Source organism: Notolabrus celidotus, chromosome 15, assembly GCF_009762535.1.
Source record: "Notolabrus celidotus isolate fNotCel1 chromosome 15, fNotCel1.pri, whole genome shotgun sequence".
Lineage (NCBI taxonomy): Eukaryota > Metazoa > Chordata > Actinopteri > Labriformes > Labridae > Notolabrus > Notolabrus celidotus.
This window is the reverse complement of record NC_048286.1, coordinates 948,108-967,688: the sequence shown is the minus strand read 5'-3', so window position 1 is coordinate 967,688 and position 19,581 is coordinate 948,108. Positions and strand designations below refer to the sequence as shown.

The window sequence follows — 19,581 nt, the reverse complement described above, 5'->3', positions numbered from 1 at the left end:
TTCATCTTTAAGTTACAGTGTGTGTGTGCGCGTGTGTGTGTGTGTGTATTCAGGTTCCACTGGATGTCCTCAGGTCCTGACACGTTTAGATACATTTTGCCACTTAAATCTCACATTCAGGTTTTTCTTCCAGCAAACGTGGAAGTCTCTTTCTCTCCCTCTCCCTCTCTCTCTCCATCTCTCCCTCTCTCTCACGTTGATAAATCAGATGTGATTGATCTGGTTCAGAGTGAGCCTGCGGTTATAAATCTGCGGTCCTCGGTGTGGATATTCGGTCACCGTGTGGACACTCAGTCAAACAGACATTCAGTAAATCAACGTGTTAGCCGGCTGCACGCTAACGAAACTTCTTCATTTAAAAATGTAAAACCACAGCTGTAGTGTCACCCGTGGTCCTCAGCACTCAGCAGACACTTTAACACAGCCCATTGAAACTATTGTTTTTACAAACGGTCTGCGTGGATCAGTCAGGTGAGGAGGGAAGCTGGTTTTGGAGCGAGCCTGTGTCCAGCAGTGATATTAACCCCACATAAAGCTCCATCATATCATCAGTGCGACAGTGTGATGGTTAGTGTGAGCTCTGTTTAGTTTCCATACGTCCCAGTTTCACATTCAGATGGTCCGTGTGAGACTTGATCAACAGTCAGGTGAGTTCAAATCTCAAGACGCTCCTCACACAGAGACACAAACAAACACCCTCATCTCTGTGTGTCGTCACAGTCAGGCTGAGCTCTCCTGGGTGTTACATTTTAACCATTCATTTACATTGAAACTGCAGTTTCACTTTTGAAACCTGGACCTGAAGTCGACTCTTTTAAAAACACAACCCCTTCTGTCGCTGTGTAGACTGGTAATATACAGATTCTGCATTAAGGGTAACATCACAGCCCCATCCATACCTGTAGGTGCATTTGGACCAAGAGTTCCGGGGTCTTTTAAGATAAGAGATAAGATAAGATAGTCCTTTCCTCGTCCCACAATGGGGAAATTTAAGTGTCACAGTAGCAAAATAGACAGTGCAAAAGAGTAAAAAAGAGTATAAAGCAAACAAGAGCCTATAAAATGTAAATTATTAAAAAGTTATTAGCAATTAAAATTAAAATTAAAGAGGTAAAAATAAGCCCTCAGAACTACTTTCCCCTGAACTAAAAGGTTCCTGTGCTCCCATTGTTGTCGTTGTTTCGACTGCAGGCTGAAGTCCCGGGTAGATTGTTCAAATCAGGCCAGTGACGTATGGAGAAAACAAAAGTAAATGCACTACACCACCAGACCAGTAGAGGGCAGTAAAACAAAGAGGAATGCCATTCGTCACAGATGACACCATAGGAGCAGACGGACAGGCAGGTATCATGATGAGCAACACAACAGTTAGCCTGTTAGCATGAAGAGACTCAGCTGGTCTGTTTTAGATGGTGCTATATTTCATCACAGATGGATTCACTGAATCAACACGTGAGAGGAGATAAGCGCGAGTAGCAAAGACGTTTCAACACGGCTTTAAAATCCTTTTGAACTCAAAAAGCTGTGGCAGAGATCGACCGGTGTTTTGGTTTAAACAGCGACCCTGTTAACTGGAGACTTTCAGCCGGATGCATCCCTCATAAACGTCTTTAGACCATCATTAAATATCTGATGAGGATATTTTGAAATCTTAATAAAAACTAAAATTGTTTACAGTCCCAGGAACTCCCTCTGTGTTTCAACAGCTGTGTAAACTCCACAAACACTGACACGTTCAGCTGAAGGTCTCCAGTTTACAGGGTCACTTTTAAAACCGTAACACCGGGAGAGACGCATTCACGGTGGGCTGAGAGAAGACTACTGTTACAAGCTGCTAAATCAAGAGAATCACAGCTTCTTCTTTTGAAAAGTACACACACATACAAAAAAGATAGAACAAATAAAAACTAATGAAAGAAAGAGAAATCAAGAGAATCACAGATGTGTGTGATGTCATTGTGGACGGAGGGAGGAATAAAAACACTGAGGTTAATCTACCAATCAGACACGTTCAGCATTGCAGGCCCCGCCCCCCGAAAGTCCTTGGACCTTCGAAAAGTACTACCCCCTAGCAGGGGCTTTTTAGGGGGGAGATTATCTACCCCTGAACTAAATTTAGACCCTGGGTCCACCGGTCCAAACGCATGTAGTTCCGAGGTAAAGTCCCTCTGGTGGAAAAACGCCTATGGATGCTGCAGCAGACCCTTAACCTGCAGGCTAACACAAAGAGTAGACCAGGTGAAGTTAAAGTTTGATGGGACGAGAGAGAGAGAGAGATGTGGTCTTAAGTGTCATGAGAGAACTTCTGCTATGGTTTAAAATGATCACTGTGTGTGGAGCTAGTCACAGACCCTCCTCTGGCCTTCAGGCAGCTGGTCCTGTGTATCAGACAGCAGTCACTTTGGGTCTTACACCCACAGAACATCCTGAAGTGTGTCCACACATGTTTCTCCTCTGATAATAGGTTAAAAGCTGCAGCCCAATCTGACCGCAGACCTGTTTTGTCCCATTAAATCACTTCTGCCCTTGTTTGCTAACACAGGCGGTCACATGACTCGTTCTTGGAACAAACAGAAATAGTCCCACTGTGGGCATGGTTTAAAATAAGCAACAGAGACTGCAGCCTGAGTTTTATTTGTAGAGACAAGTAGCTCCACATGTAGCCTGAAAGATCAAAAATATACTCTAGAGATATTTCCCAGGGCTCTGTGCACTCAGCGAGGCGCGCTGCAGCAGACTCTGACTGTGAGATGAAAGAATAGAGACACAGGATGGGAGCAGGGATGCAGAGCAGACGATGGAGAGAAGTCTGAGGAAACCAGATTTATATATTTATATCTGTGTTGCAGCTGAACAGTGATGTCAGCTTCATTATTCATCTTATTTAAAGGAACAGTGCATTTCATCTGAAGTGTGAAGAACAGTAAGAGTATTACTCAGAGGATCCAGCTCAGCTCGGCCTCTTTGTTAAGAAACTGACCAGAGAACCAGAACAGGAGCAAGACTATCACTGGGATCCTGTCCCCCCTCCCCCATCACTTACTTTAACTCTCCCAGTCCCATTAAAGTTACTAACCATAGACCTTTCTGGAGTCCCTGAGCTCCCTTGTCTCGTAGGTTCCTCTGAGCTGCCGTAGACGTCCTCCTGCTGTGGACGTTCCAGAATCCAGCTGATACGGACGTGCTGGACTCCAGCAGCAACAGCTACTACTACTCATCTCATCACTATCACCACTCCCTCTCTCTCTTATTCTCCTCTATCCCTCTTTCCAGACCCAACTCGGGGCTCTGTGTCACCATCAGAAAGCCTGTTGTTGTTGCACTACTCCTGGACACGACACACACGTGTTCCTCCGCCTGCAGCGCTCTGATCAGCTGTTCACGTCTGAGAGAAACTAAAACCTGAAAGACCGACAGAGACGATGACGTGCTGTTCACTGAGGACTCAAGAGAACTCCTTTATAAAGTTTACAGAGGAAGAACCAGACTCTGACTGAAAGAAGGAGGGAGAAACTTCTTCTCTACCTGGAGAGCAGCAGAGATCCAGAGTTACCTGGTGGAGCAGGTGTGTAAACTGTGAGTCCATGAACCCGGAGACCTCCCGCTGTCAGGACTTGGACTTGGTACCAACAGGACTTCAGGACCTTTCTGAATCAGAGGAGACTAGCGACTCACATACAGCTGCAGGCTGCATCACTCACCATCCAGAGTTCAGCCTCACTGAACGCCGCTGTTTGACCCGCTTTCTTCACTTTTGTGATGTTACATCAGAAAGAAGCTGAATGTTAGAGCGTCTTCAGAGGAAGAGTTCAGCTCTCTCTGTTTTTATTGTTGCTGACACAACCCATGATCCACACCATGTCCACCTTATCAACACACACCGTGTGAGCTGCAGGAGACTGAGATCTCTCTACACACTGAGTCTGCTCCAATCAGGATCAGACTGTGGAGCTTCAGAGGATCTTAGACTCATGTCCAAATTTAGGCAACACATTTAATATAGAACAGCTGATCAGAGCGGACAGAGGTACACGTGTGATTTTATTTGTGTTTTGGTGTGGCACTCTCTCGTGCACACACTGTGTTGTTGTTCCTGTATGTCCTCTCTGACATGCAGAGTGTATGTCTGAGATTAGACAGAGGGGATTTCTGATCTCCATGTGTCCTCCTCTGTGTGATGTATCCTGATCTTAAAATCAGTTAGGGTTTTAAACCTCCTCCAGTCGGGCCTCAGGAGCTGAGCAGCTGTGGCTTTGAGTTTAGTGGATGTGGTTCTTGGTGGGTGTTAAGCTCAACAGCTTTATGCTAATCGCTTTAAACTGTCATGCAGATACTCCTGACGTCCTGGAGAAGAGGAACTTTTTGTTCCATAAATCATCAGTTTCACGATGCTTTAAGTTTGATGGCCGCTTGTTGTCCCATTTCATAAAAGCTCCTGTCTCTAGATTGATCCATCAGCCTGACGCCAGCTCTGCCTCTGATCCTGTTTACTCTACTTCACTGCGCTGGTTCAAATATAAAAACATGTAATAGTATCACAATAATGAGACACATCCTGTCTCAGAGTGACGCAGAAAACAATGCATTTGTTACCTCCAGGTTAGATTACTGTAATTCCCTTCTATCAGGCTGCACTAATAAGTCTGTAAAGACTCTTCAGCTAGTTCAAAGAGCTGCAGCTCGAGTGCTGACTAGAACTAGGAAGAGAGAGCACATCTCTCCAGTGTTAGCTTCTCTACACTGACTCCTCATAAAATCTAGACTAGAATTTAAAATCCTTCTTTTAACCTACAAAGCTCTTAATGATCAGACACCTCTTACTTTAACTCTCCCTGTCTCATTAAAGTTACTAACCATAGACCTTTCTGGAGTCCCTGAGCTCCCTTGTCTCGTAGGTTCCTCTGAGCTGCCGTAGACGTCCTCCTGCTGTGGACGTTCCAGACTCCAGCTGATACGGACGTGCTGGACTCCAGCTGGCAACAGCTTCTACTACTCATCTCATTACTATCACTGCTCCCTCTCTCTCTTATTCTCCTCTATCCCTCTTTCCAGTTTCTAAGTTTTTCCTCACCACTGTAACTAGCTAAATACTGTGAGGTGCAATGCTCATGGTGGATTAAGGTGGGGTCAGACTGAGTCTTATCCTGTCTTGGTGTTGGGTCTCTGTTCATTATTTGACATAGAGTGGTCTAGACCTGCTCTGTTTGTAAATGCATCTTGAGATAAAGTTTGTTGTGATTTGGCGCTATACAAATAAAGATTGATTGATTGATTGATTGATTGATTGTATTGCACAATATATCAATATGGTGTTAGAGATTAAAAGTAGTGACTGCAATGCAGTGGTGTAAAGGAATGAAGTAAAAGTACTTTGTTACAGTACTACTTACTTACATACTTTACTTGAGTTTCTATATTTTTTACAACTTTCACTTTTACTCTGCTACATTTATATTGTCACCGTCGTTACACGCTACAAAATAAAATGTGAATATAATTGTATTATGATGTTTGGATTATCAGGACTGTGCGTGTTCTCACGTGAATAACTGGTGCTCTCAAATTAAGCTGAGGCTCATCTCAGCGAGACCTTACAGCCTGTGAATATTCATCAGTCTCAACAGCATGATGGAAGCAGCCTCGTCCACTGGTGATAGTAGAGATACCGCCACACCTCCACCTGCTAGTTGTGCTTCAGGAGAAGACTGACACCCGTGCCCATATCTAAAAAACCTTTTCAACTTGGTCGGGATGAAAGATTCATCCTACAGGATGAAGTCCGTCCTGTGTTTGCAGAAAAACACAGAAATAATGGCGTTCTGAAACTCACCGTCAAACCTAAAAAAACACATTGGAGTAAGTGAGTGAACTCACTGCAGTAATAAGTACTGATACCATATTATCAGTACTGAAATCATTCCCTGCTGTCTGCAAGCTGTCTGTGAAGCTGAACACAACTCTACCTGCCTCTGCAGCCTGTCAACAAATATTTAGCATGGCAGGCAGTGGTGAAGCCAGGGGTGGCCAAGGATCTTATGAAACAGAGTTTGTCTTCTCTCAGTTATCATCCAAATCATCTTCACCTGAACAACACAAGGAAGAATCACAGATTAAAAAACACTGAAAGTAGGAAAGGAGAGAAGAAGAGAGGAGACATTAAAGTCGGTTTGAGCTGCTAATGCCTGGTGGTGACAGTATGTGTTTGTGTGTGTGTCTGTGTGTGTGTCTGTGTGTGTGTGCGTGCGTGCGTGCGTGCGTGTGTGTGTGTGCGTGCGTGCATGCGTGCGTGCGTGCGTGTGTGTGAGTGTGAGTTCAAAAAGTAGAAATTATATTTCCCATGGCTGTCATGTCTCTGTCCAGCTGCCAGGCTGCTAGTGCCTGACAGCACACACACACACACACACACACACACACACACACACACACACACACACACACTAACACACACACACAAACACACACACACGTCAGTGTACCCTGCAGATGTCCTTGCAGATCAAACTCAGTAGAAGATGTCAGTGGTGTGTTCAGTGTGTGTTGGTGTTTCTAGCGTTTCATTATTTATGCTCTCTATTGAACATTTGTATTCACTCATCTGTGTTTCCAGTGTGTGTGTGTGTGTGTGTGTGTGTATGTTTGATGAGTTGACGCCTGATCCAAGTGTGTCTACCTCCAACAACCACTGCTGCTTAGTCCTACAACAAGGACCCTGGCTCTAAGTTTCCCCTGCTGTCTGTAGCCCATCCCCCCAGCACCACCAGTACACCAGCACCCAGCCTTCTCATCCATCACCTGCCTCCTCATTCTCTGTATGCAGCGCATGAGTCCAGGAAAAACTCCCCACTGGGACAATATCCAATACAGCACCGTGTCGTATCATAGATGTGACATCTTACAGCGGATTTTGAATGCAGATGTCTATTTAGACCAAGCAGCAACCTCTGGCTGGGAGAATTAAAGCCCATGCAGAAGTGTTAAAAACTGCAGTTCCTAGAGTGTCCATTTGAGGATGGCTGCGGAAGAACCGGAAACCACATACACACCGATTCAAAGAAGCCGATCTTTACAGCAGAAATAAACATGTTTACAGTCTGGTTCAAAAAACAAGTGTAGTCTGGATAGCTCATTTCTCAATCGGCACACACTGTACGGGGGGGGGGGGGGGGATTTTTATAACTCAACAATTTTGAAGATATTTAGATTAAAAGTTATCCATTATGAGAGGCCCAGGACACGCTGGCGAGACTATGTCTCTCAGCTGGACTGGGAACGCCTCGGTATCCTCCCAGAAGAGCTGGTGGAAGTGGCCGGGGAGAGGAGTGTCTGGGCTTCCCTGCTGAGACTGCTGCCCCCGCGACCCGGACCCGGATAAGCGGAAGAAGATGGATGGATGGATGGATGGAGAGGCACAGCTGACTTGATTGATTGACGGGAACAGTATGCGACTTACCCTGCCGCATTAGGGGGTCCACCTCTGCGCAATACAGAGAGCAGAGGAGAATTGTGAATGTGTGATCATGTAGAGACAGAAATGACATCCCATCATGTAAATAAGATAAATAACATAAGGCTATTTAGTCTGTTAAATAAAAGATCTCAGATCTAAAAATCTATGAGAGGTAACCTTCAATTACTTCTGCTTTGGTCTGGTGCTATACAGAAAATAAAATTAATTTGACTTCCAAGGGGGGGGCTGTGCGCCCCCAATATAACAGTAGGGAAAACACTGTCTGGTATCAGGCTGAAGTCTTACACAGCATGCAGTATAAGACAATAAGTAATGCACATACGCACTTTAAAACCACATCCCCAAGTCTAGCGTCACTACAGGACCACGGAACAACTCTGCTCTGCAACCAAAGAGGACACTCGTGCTTCCCTCTCGTGTGGGCGTGCGCTCACACACACATGCGTGAATGTATGAACCCAGTCAAATGTCATATGGCGAAATATATATTTCCAAATGAAGCACAGTTAAAACAAACCTGACGTGCTTTCAAATGGCATTTGTAGTGTCAATAGCAAGTGAAAAAAATGATGTTATAAATGCTTCCCAAGAGACCCCCCCAAAATTTTGCAGTTGAGGCTTTCAGGGGGTCTCTTGTTTCAATTAAGGGGTCTCAGACCCCCCTAGACCCCCCGTAATTCGCACAGTGGGCGGGAACTGTGTAGCTGTTGGCGAGGAGGCTAAAGGCCCGCCTCTTTACCTCACACTAGCTCCACAACAGGTAAGTTGAGTTCAACATTCAACAGGGTTTCAAGAACAGATGGGTGACATCACAGAGACTACGCCCATCATTTATACAGCTTGCAGTTAAGACACGGTTGAAAGTGTATTAGTCCGGGGTTCAGTGATTGCATTTTGATGGATTACATTTTGTTCTCCACACAGCCAAAGCTGCAGCATTAGTGAATGACACTTCTTATACAGTCCATCACTAGAACTGTACTGATGACCATAGCTGGTCTCCACCTGCAGAATCTATAAAACTAATCATCCCAATGAGACCAATCCTCCAACAATCTTTTTTATAAATATACTTTTCAAATGAAGTTAGCTCCAGCCGTCTGCTGGTGAAATAGACTCAGGGCCTGATCTACTAAGATCTCAAATAATGAGCGCTATATTGCGTGTGCAAACTAAAACATTGCACGTGTTATTTCTGGGCGTGTTTCAGGTGATCTACTATGACTGCGTGCGCAAATGATAACAAGTGCAAAAGTGGAATGGACCGCCCTTAAATGAGGATTTTGCGTGTGCTAAATCAGCTGTCCCCATGGAGAGTTTTGGAGAGCAGAGTGGCCATAAACGGTAAATGAAGTTTGAAGCCATGGAGTTGGAGGTTTTAGTGGAGGACGCAAATAAACACATCGGTGAACTCCAGCAGAGACATCTCAGTGTTTTTGTGAGGCCTGTGAAAAGGTGAATGCTGTGAGAAAAAACAGAAGATCTCTAATATTGGACACATTTAATTAGTTCAAAAGTCTCCCAGTCTTGCTCTTGCTACTTAATTGGGAAGTCAATCTCAGTTTTGCAACAACCAGGGCCAGAAAAGTGAGGCATCACTTTGATGAGGACAGTCGCCTCACTGACGCAGAGAGCAACTTTCAGGTGAACGTTTTTAGTGCCTGTCTTGATATCATCATCCAGCAACTGTCCCAAAGATTCACCAGCTTAAATGGAACTGGGAACATATTTGAGGCAATTCACCCCAACACACTGCTGCAAGCACGAGATGAGGAGTTACACCAAGCTGCCTGGCGGCTTAGTGAGCTCTACAGTCGGGACATCGCCCCCAGCTTCCCTGGCCAACTGCTTTCTATTAGAACCTCTTTCAGGGACCAGATACCAAAGCAAAAGTCTCTGCCAGGGATCTGGCAAAAATGCTCATTGTCAACCACCCAGCAGTGAGGTTTGCGCCCTCCTGTTATTTTTTACTCTTCCCGTCACTTCTGCACAACTTCTGAGCGCTCATTCTCCAAGTTAAAATGAATTAAAAACCCCTTGAGTAGCACGGTGGGACAGGAGAGACTGAGTGGACTTGCCACGTTGTCCATTGAGAATGACACAGCAAAGATATGGACATACAGTGCATCGTGGACAAGTCTTAAGGCTCGTCCAAACAGTGGTGAGTAGGCCTAGTTCATATTGATTTTTGTTTGTATGTGAACATGTGGGCCGCTGTGCCAATTTGACTAAACTGTATATCTGTTGATACAGTGACCTACTGTGCTCTCATTAGTTGAAAAAGTTAAAGTGGGTGTCAGAATGATACGGTCGCTATCCATGGTGCTGAACTGCTTTGAATTTTTGTTGTTTTATTATTTTTTTATTACAAGAAAATGCAGTGTTGCAAGGAGTTTCTCCATAGGAGATATGGCATGGCTCCTTTTTGTGACTGCCATGTGTGCGTAACGCTGTGCCAGTTTGCACCTGCCTTTCAAACGTGCTAAATATAGACGCAAAAACAGCGCCCGCTATCTGCTTCAGGTTTGATAAATCACATTGCGTGTGCTAAATGATTCCATTTGCATCTCCTCCTCCTAGTATTTTGCGCGTTCTGATGATCTACATGTATTCTGCATATTCATGAAGGCAAACACGCTAAATGGATAGCGAGTGCTATTTTGCTCATTTGACAGACGCAATCCTCGGTGCTCCTGGTTAGTACATCAGCTTTGCGTGCGCTATCAAGTTTGCACGTGTTTTTATACACGCAAACCTTTAGTAGATCGGGCCCTTAATGAGATAAAACTGAGGGGGTGTGACGTGTGGTGATGGGGGCTGATGATGATATAATAGGAGAGGATTATACAGGGGCGTTGATACAGGAGGGTTGGGGTGTAATATTCACGAGCAGCTGTAATCCTCAGGACAAACTGCTGAGACCAACTCTGTGCAGGAACATTTGACTGGACTGAAAATCTGAATCTGCAGCCACTGAGCAGCAAGGATCTGACTCAAACCTACAAACACACACACACACACGCACAAACACGCGTACGCTTACGCACACGCGCACGCACACACACACACACACACACACACACACACACACACACACACACACACACACACACACACAACCCTACCAAATCTCCACTCTAGAGTTACATACAGTGAACACTGGAACATCACTGTGAGGGAGCACTCACATAGACTCAGCGTACTGTGCCGAAGGACAAGGGTGCCTCCTCCTCCCCAGTGCTCCGCTGACCTGCACTCACATCGCTCCAGGCCACGGTTACCTCTTGTACACACGTCATTGCAATACAACACATACATGACTTTGATCCATGTATGACCCAAATAAAATATATGTTTCTTGATTAATTTGATTTAAAAAAAAGGCTCAGCTGGAGAGACAGAAGTCAGGGGTGATCTACTGTACTGAGAGGGAGAGAGGGAGCCCAGTTAATATGATCATTTTCAGTGTTTACAGACGTGTAGGGCCAGTGAGCTGTCCAAACATTTCACTGCGTATTATATTTGTTGTTATAAAGCATTTTTGTACCATGTGAGAGAGATGTTTGTCTGTAATGCTGTTGGAATGTTTATTTCATGGTGTACATTCTCCAGAATTCCTCCTGATCATTTTGGAGATTGTAACGCAAATCACTGCCGTGCTCTCGTGCTGTGCATTAATTCACGCTTATTACCCGGCTGTCCTACTGATTTTCTGGTTGTGCAAGATGCTTGATTCTGATTGGTCAGAACCCCTTGATGATGGTTATTAACTTTCACTAACATGAGCAACACCAGAGTCAAACTGACCACACATCATGTCAAATCAATCCACAGAAAAGAGTTCAGACACATTTAGCTTCTGCTTGTTGACACCATAGACCGTAAGGTGAGGTAAAACCGTTAGCTTCTGTTAGCATCATATTGGTAAACAATGTGGCTAAAACGTTAGCTTCAGTTAGCATGCTAAATCAGCAGGCTGGATTGATTGATAAGGTGAGGAGGATTTCTTCCTCTCTATAAACAGATATCTGCATGAAGAGCAGCTAACAGTCTGTTCTAGAGCAAACATTCACACTGAGACACAAATCTGCTTGATACTGTGTCACTAAAGACAACCAGCGCTTAGATTTCCTGACTTTCCTGAACGCAGCATCAGAAATGATGGATCCCACCTCCATTCAACAAACAAACATTGTAAAAGTAGTTTTCTTCTCCTCTTGAGGACAGACCTGACAAAGTTTGACTTTTGACTGATCTGCATCATGATGTTATTTCAGTAAAGACGTTTCTCTGTAAGGTAGTCTGTAAATATCTGATGCTGCTGAGGTCAAAGATTATGTAGAGTAGTGCTTCAAATACCAATTACCAAACGTCAATGACCTCTTATCAACCAAATATCACATTTTACATTCCAACAACCCATCCTGATGTGCCATTCATTCTTCATACTTTTATCATTCTCTGTTTAGATGATTACTAACCGGCTACATTATTCTCTCACATGTTCATAAAAACAAACATAAAGGTTTCATTTATCACCAAAGTCCAGTGTGTCTACACTCTTAAAGCAGAAAGTAAAGGTGCATTTGGACCAAGAGTTCCGGGGTCTTTAAGCCCCCAGAACTACTTTCCCCTGAACTAAAAGGTTCCTGTGCCCCCATTGTTGTCTGCTTTCGACTGGGGCTGAATTCCCGGGTAGATTGTGCAAATCAGGCCAGTGACGTATGGAGAAAAAAAAGTAAATGCACTACACCACCAGACCAGTAGAGGGCAGTAAAACAAAGAGCAATGTCATTCATCACAGATGACACCATAGAAGCAGACGGACAGGCAGGTATCATTCTGAGCAACACAACAGTTAGCCTGTTAGCATGAAGAGACTCAGCTGGTCTGTTTTAGATGGTGCTATATTTCATCACAGATGGATTCACTGAATCAACACGTGAGAGGAGATAAGCACGAGTAGCAAAGACGTTTCAACACGGCTTTAAAATCCTTTTGAACTCAAAAAGCCGTGGCAGAGATCGGCCGGTGTTTTGGTTTAAACAGCGACCCTGTTAACTGGAGACTTTCAGCCGGATGCATCCCTCATAAACGTCTTTAGACCATCATTAAATATCTGATGAGGATATTTTGAAATCTTAATAAAAACTAAACTAGTTTGCATTCCCAGGAACTCCCTCTGTGTTTCAACAGCTGTGTAAACTCCACAAACACTGACACGTTCAGGTGAAGGTCTCCAGTTTACAGGGTCACTTTTAAAACCGGAACACCGGGAGAGACGCATTTACGGTGGGCTGAGAGAAGACTACTGTTACAAGCTGCTAAATCAAGAGAATCACAGCTTCTTCTTTTGAAAAGTACACACACATACAAAAAAGATAGAACAAATCAAAACTAATGAAAGAAAGAGAAATCAAGTCAATCACAGATGTGTGTGCTGCCCCCCGAAAGTCCCAGGACTTTTGAAAAGTACTACCCCCCTAGCAGGGGCTTTTTAAGGGGAGATTATCTACCCCTGAACTAAATTTAGACCCTGGGTCCACCGGTCGAAACGTACATAGTTCTGGGGTAAAGTTCCTCCATTTGAAAAACGCCTTAACAGTTAGTCTAAATCAAGGATTCAAAGAAGAAGTATTATGTAGTGTTTCACATGAATACTCACTCTCAGTAAACCTGCTTCATTATCATAAATGAAAACCAAAACGTCATGTAAGAGTTCATGTCTCAGTTACGTGACTCTCACAGAGGACACTGAGTCCTCCTGATCATTGACTTCTATCAGCAGAAAAGAAACTACAACTAATTCTGACAACTTTTCATCACACACACACACACACACACACACACACACACACACACACACACACACACACACACACTGATGGATGAACAGGAAAAAATAATGAGCTCTTTTCTGCAGAACAGAGGAGCGTAGCTGACTGGAGTTCGCATACTTTTTGACTTGGTCAGAGGTCTTTTTATCCTTCATCACTGAGATGAGCCGAGATGACGATAGCTCGCTGATCTACATCCTCAGGCAGCTCAGATGAGGATAGGGTGGGGGGTGTCGAGGGGGAGTTTTGGACTCGAAACAGAGAAAATGTCACAGAGTTTTTACGTCACTGGAAACAAAACTCTAGTGATAAATCACTTCTTCAATCAGCTATGACCTCAAATTAAACCTCCATGTGTGGAAAACATGCTGGTTACAGTGCTCCTGAGCAGCTCAGTAATCAGCCACGGGTATTTACTGTTCAGATTTATAAATTAGCCTTTACTGACCTACATTTACTCACTTATAACAGCCCTACATGTACAGCATTAACATGTTCACATGTGACTCAGACATCCAGTCTCATTATACAGTGTTTCCAGAAACATCCTCAGACACACACACACACACACACACACACACACACACACACACACACCCACACACACACACACACACACACACGCACACACAGCTTTAGGCTGTAGTATGACTCACTGAAGCATGTGTGTGTGTGTGTTATTCAAATGAGGACAGATCAGCTCCGTGTTCCTGTTGTTAGTGATCACATGACCTTCAGAGGAAACAGCGTTCACATGTTCTACCTTACTTGGTTCTACTCCTGTGATATCTGATCTAACGGCTGTCTGTCGTCGTTTCATGTTCTGAATAGAATAGTTGTTAAGGCACCAGATGAACTTCAGTCTACCAGTGATGTAAACACGTCAACTATCTACAATAAACAGGTCCTAAATCCATATTTCAACTCAGCTGTTAGCCAAAAAGCTAATGCAGGACTCAGAACCAGTAACATATACATACTTGTATAGTTGCAGTGTTTAACAGCAATGCCAGCTTGTTTAGCACCTCTGACATCCATTATAATCAGGAGTTAAATCAGTCGGGGGCAGTCCCAGGCTCAAGGACATACAGAAACACACGGCAGAGACACCAGAGACAGGACGGGGTGAGAGTTTTAATTTCAATCTGGACGAGCGGCTCATGCTAGCTCACTGAAGGAAGGGAAGCTTTTATTCTGCTTAGACCAGACTATAATAAACCACTAAGATGTGTCTCTTCCTCGTCCCCTGAGCTCTGGCAGGATGAGAGTGCACAGCACAGCTCCGTGCAGCAGGGAGTGGAGATGCTGAAAGCTCATCTCCTCAATCGGATGCAAAACAAGAGCACATTTCATTAGTGCAGTATGCTTTATAGCCTCCGGAAACGTAAATTGAATGTTTAAAATTCATATAGAATTTCAAAATGTAATGTGTAATCAGAGCATCAAGAAAATCTGAGTGAAAATAACAACATCCACAACTCTGAAAAAACTCTGTTCAAAAACAGTTTATTTTACAAGTCAGAGCATTTCTCAGGACTGTGTGGGCGTGGCCTAACTCTTTGATTGACAGGTCAAGAGAGAGTTCACAGCCTGCATGTTTGAGCCGTCTGACTCTGAATCTAAAAACATCAAAACTCCAGAATCTGAAAATGATTCATTTATAATGGCCTCTGAGTGCTGAGTCACAAAATACTTCAGAATCAGGACCTTTATTGGGTGTCAGATGGAGCTGTTTGCAGGTTACCTGGTATGAGTGTTTTTGGACTGTGGAAGGAAGCTGGAGTATCTAAGGGAGAACCCATGCTTGCACAGGAAGAACATGCTAACTCCACACAGAGAGGCACCTGGCATCCATGTATCTTGTTGTGTTTTCTTAGGCTAGTCTTGTGTTTCCGGTTTTATATTGTAGTTTGAATCTTTGTGTTTTCCTGTTTTATTTTGTAGTTCTGAATCCTTGTGTTTCCTGTTTTATTTTGTAGTTCTGAATCCTTGTGTTTCCTGTTTTATTTTGTAGTTCTGAATCCTTGTGTTTCCTGTTTTATTTTGTAGTTCTGAATCCTTGTGTTTCCTGTTTTATTTTGTAGTTCTGAATCCTTGTTTCCTGTTTTATTTTGTAGTTCTGAATCCTTGTGTTCCTGTTTTATTTTGTAGTTCTGAATCCTTGTGTTTCCTGTTTTATTTTGTGGTTCTGAATCCTTGTGTTTCCTGTTTTATTTTGTAGTTCTGAATCCTTGTGTTTCCTGTTTTATTTTGTAGTTCTGAATCCTTGTGTTCCTGTTTTATTTTGTAGTTCTGAATCCTTGTGTTTCCTGTTTTATTTTGTAGTTCTGAATCCTTGTGTTCCTGTTTTATTTTGTAGTTCTGAATCTTTGTGTTTCCTGTTTTATTTTGTAGTTCTGAATCCTTGTGTTTCCTGTTTTATTTTGTAGTTCTGAATCCTTGTGTTCCTGTTTTATTTTGTAGTTCTGAATCCTTGTGTTTCCTGTTTTATTTTGTAGTTCTGAATCCTTGTGTTCCTGTTTTATTTTGTAGTTCTGAATCTTTGTGTTTCCTGTTTTATTTTGTAGTTCTGAATCCTTGTGTTTCCTGTTTTATTTTGTAGTTCTGAATCCTTGTGTTCCTGTTTTATTTTGTAGTTCTGAATCTTTGTGTTCCCTGTTTTATTTTGTAGATCTGAATCCTTGTTTCCTGTTTTATTTTGTAGTTCTGAATCCTTGTGTTTCCTGTTTTATTTTGTAGTTCTGAATCCTTATGTTCCTGTTTTATTTTGTAGTTCTGAATCCTTGTGTTTCCTGTTTTATTTTGTAGTTCTGAATCCTTGTGTTCCTGTTTTATTTTGTAGTTCTGTATTATTGTGTTTCCTGTTTTATTTTGTAGTTCTGAATCCTTGTGTTTCCTGTTTTATTTTGTAGTTCTGAATCCTTGTGTTTCCTGTTTTATTTTGTAGTTCTGAATCCTTGTGTTTCCTGTTTTATTTTGTAGTTCTGAATCCTGTGTTCCTGTTATATTTTGTAGTTCTGAATCCTTGTGTTTCCTGTTTTATTTTGTAGTTCTGAATCCTTGTGTTTCCTGATTTATTTTGTAGTTCTGTATTATTGTGTTTCCTGTTTTATTTTGTAGTTCTGAATCCTTGTGTTCCTGTTTTATTTTGTAGTTCTGAATCCTTGTGTTCCCTGTTTTATTTTGTAGTTCTGAATCCTTGTGTTCCTGTTTTATTTTGTAGTTCTGAATCCTTGTGTTTCCTGTTTTATTTTGTAGTTCTGAATCCTTGTGTTTCCTGTTTTATTTTGTAGTTCTGAATCCTTGTGTTTCCTGTTTTATTTTGTAGTTCTGTATTACTGTGTTTCCTGTTTTATTTTGTAGTTTTGAATCCTTGTGTTTCCTGTTTTATTTTGTAGTTCTGAATCCTTGTGTTTCCTGTTTTATTTTGTAGTTCTGAATCCTTGTGTTTCCTGTTTTATTTTGTAGTTCTGAATCCTTGTGTTCCTGTTTTATTTTGTAGTTCTGAATCCTTGTGTTCCTGTTTTATTTTGTAGTTCTGAATCCTTGTGTTTCCTGTTTTATTTTGTAGTTCTGAATCCTTGTGTTTCCTGTTTTATTTTGTAGTTCTGTATTATTGTGTTTCCTGTTTTATTTTGTGGTTTTGAATCCTTGTGTTTCCTGTTTTATTTTGTAGTTCTGAATCCTTGTGTTTCCTGTTTTATTTTGTAGTTCTGAATCCTTGTGTTTCCTGTTTTATTTTGTAGTTCTGAATCCTTGTGTTCCTGTTTTATTTTGTAGATCTGAATCCTTGTGTTTCCGGTTTTATATTGTAGTTTGAATCCTTGTTTCCTGTTTTATTTTGTAGTTCTGAATCCTTGTGTTTCCTGTTTTATTTTGTAGTTCTGAATCCTTGTGTTCCTGTTTTATTTTGTAGTTCTAAATCCTTGTGTTTCCTGTTTTATTTTGTAGTTCTAAATCCTTGTGTTTCCTGTTTTATTTTTTAGTTCTGAATCCTTGTGTTCCTGTTTTATTTTGTAGTTCTGAATCCTTGTGTTTCCTGTTTTATTTTGTAGATCTGAATCCTTGTGTTTCCTGTTTTATTTTGTAGATCTGAATCCTTGTGTTTCCGGTTTTATATTGTAGTTTGAATCCTTGTTTCCTGTTTTATTTTGTGGTTCTGAATCCTTGTGTTTCCTGTTTTATTTTGTAGTTCTGAATCCTTGTGTTCCTGTTTTATTTTGTAGTACTAAATCCTTGTGTTTCCTGTTTTATTTTGTAGTTCTAAATCCTTGTGTTTTCTGTTTTATTTTGTAGTTCTGAATCCTTGTGTTCCTGTTTTATTTTGTAGTTCTGAATCCTTGTGTTTCCTGTTTTATTTTGTAGTTCTGAATCCTTGTGTTTCCTGTTTTATTTTGTAGTTCTGAATCCTTGTGTCTCCTGTTTAGTCTTGCCGCTTCGTGAAGCACAGACATTGTGGTTTTTTAAGTGTGTGAAGACTTACATGGTGACGTTGATGACATCATACGCAGTGTCCCTCTGTACACTCAACAGTAGTTATTTGGACATGGATATTAACTCAATGAAATGGATCCACATCATGAATGGTTCAGATAACTTAATAGTAAATTTTTGGTTCAAGTAAATAGCTGGTTTCAGTGCTGTACTCTTAATGGCTATGAGTTAGAAGGACTGTTCGGGTGTACAGTTTATCTCAGCGCCTCTTAGCTCTCCTGGGATGGGTCCATGTCAAGGAACAAAGAAATGATGGAACCAATGTTAAACGTGTGTTTCCAGTCAGTCCTCCTCAATTAAACCTGCTGATTGGCTGTCAGAGAACATTATACTCAAGCACTCACACCCATGTTTACTTAGTGCAGCCAGCCCGGCCCGGGACTGTTTCTGCTTCTTCCAATTAGCCACTCTGTGCCGTGACAGAAGTAAAAGTAAAGTCATGTCCTCCCTGCAGCCAATCAGAATCCTGTATTCCTGCAGACCGTGGTTTAAAATGTAATAACTCATATGAGAGCAGGTCAGAGTGTCAGCAAATGTCAGTGAGGAGGAGAAATCCTGCTGCTGACTGACAGAGTGACTCTGAGATTATCACAGGTCAGTGAGGAGAGCAGTGAACATTACTCACTTCCTGCCTCTAACATCATCTTTAAACCCGTGTTCGCACGCTGCATCAGTTTGGTCGGACAGACATCGCATCATACTTCAGTATGAAATACACGCCTGGAACAAACATGAAGGGTTCTCAACGTGTAAATGTCACTAGGCTGCTTTGTGTTAAATGTCAGATTTCACATCCTCTGCTCTTTGTAATGATCGCAGCATGAGCAGAGAGACAAACCCTTCATACTCACACATGGCAGATATGTATTTGTATTCACAGCGCTGAAACATCCAAACACCTGACACAGGAAGCATGCTGCTGTCCCAGAGAGCCGTGGAGATGTTTCAAAGCATCAGCAGTCTGAAGTTTAACATATCAACCAGCAGGCTATTTCTGGAACAGAATCTGGAGCATTCCCACGTTGGTAAAAAAAGAGAAGGATCCCTCTCAGGGCCGAGACGTTTCTGACACAGAGACGAACATGACAACATGTTTCTATATACGACACAAGACTGTCAGAGCGCTGTGAGTGTAAACAATGAGAATAAAGACACTCTGGTGTCACAGCTGAAACATCAGGACACTGATACATCACTCTCCTGGATGTAAACACGTCTCCCCACATGTTCAGACGGATGAAGCCGTGTCATTGAAGCATGCTGTTGTTTCTCTGAAGATCTAAAGAGGGACGGTCTCACCTGTGCTGGAGGTGTTTCCTGTGTCCTCCGTGCTGTGTTGGTCCTCCAGGGTTGGAGCCGGCGTCCGGCTGTTAGATCCTTGGGTTAATCCCGCTGAGGAAGTCTGGGCTGGGAGGACCCTCTGGACCAGGTTCCCCTCGCTGCCTGCCCTCATCAGCCTCTCTCCGATACGCAGCATGCATGAGCGATTCCCCTGCAGCTCCTTCCTCACGCCGGGGCTCTTAGACCCCGCTGATCCGGGTCGACCCAGACGGGGAGAGGACTTGGACATCTTCCCTACTGGGTTGAGCAGAGTGCTGGTTAGATACTCCAGGGTGAGTCTGGGAGAGACGAGTCTCCCTCTCCTCCTGCTGTGTCTCTTCTTTATTCCTCTCTTTCCTTTAGTCCTCCTTCCTCATCCCTCCATCCTGTCGTCACTGAAGCAGTGGAGCGTCCCCGTGATGAGAGCAGAGATCAACGCTCACCGAGCGAGTCGCCAGTTTG

At 42.8% G+C, this 19,581-nt stretch overlaps 1 protein-coding gene across 1 annotated transcript in view; it reads right to left on the bottom strand.

The window, feature by feature from the left end:
- LOC117826593 (sickle tail protein-like) overlaps positions 1-19,369 on the bottom strand; it is a 91,757-nt gene extending 72,388 nt beyond the window's left edge. Inside the window, exon 1 of the mRNA XM_034702762.1 lies at positions 19,091-19,369. Coding sequence (XP_034558653.1) covers positions 19,091-19,369 — 279 coding nt within the window. The remainder of the gene's footprint in view (positions 1-19,090) is intronic.
- Between the last annotated feature and the right edge of the window lie 212 nt (positions 19,370-19,581).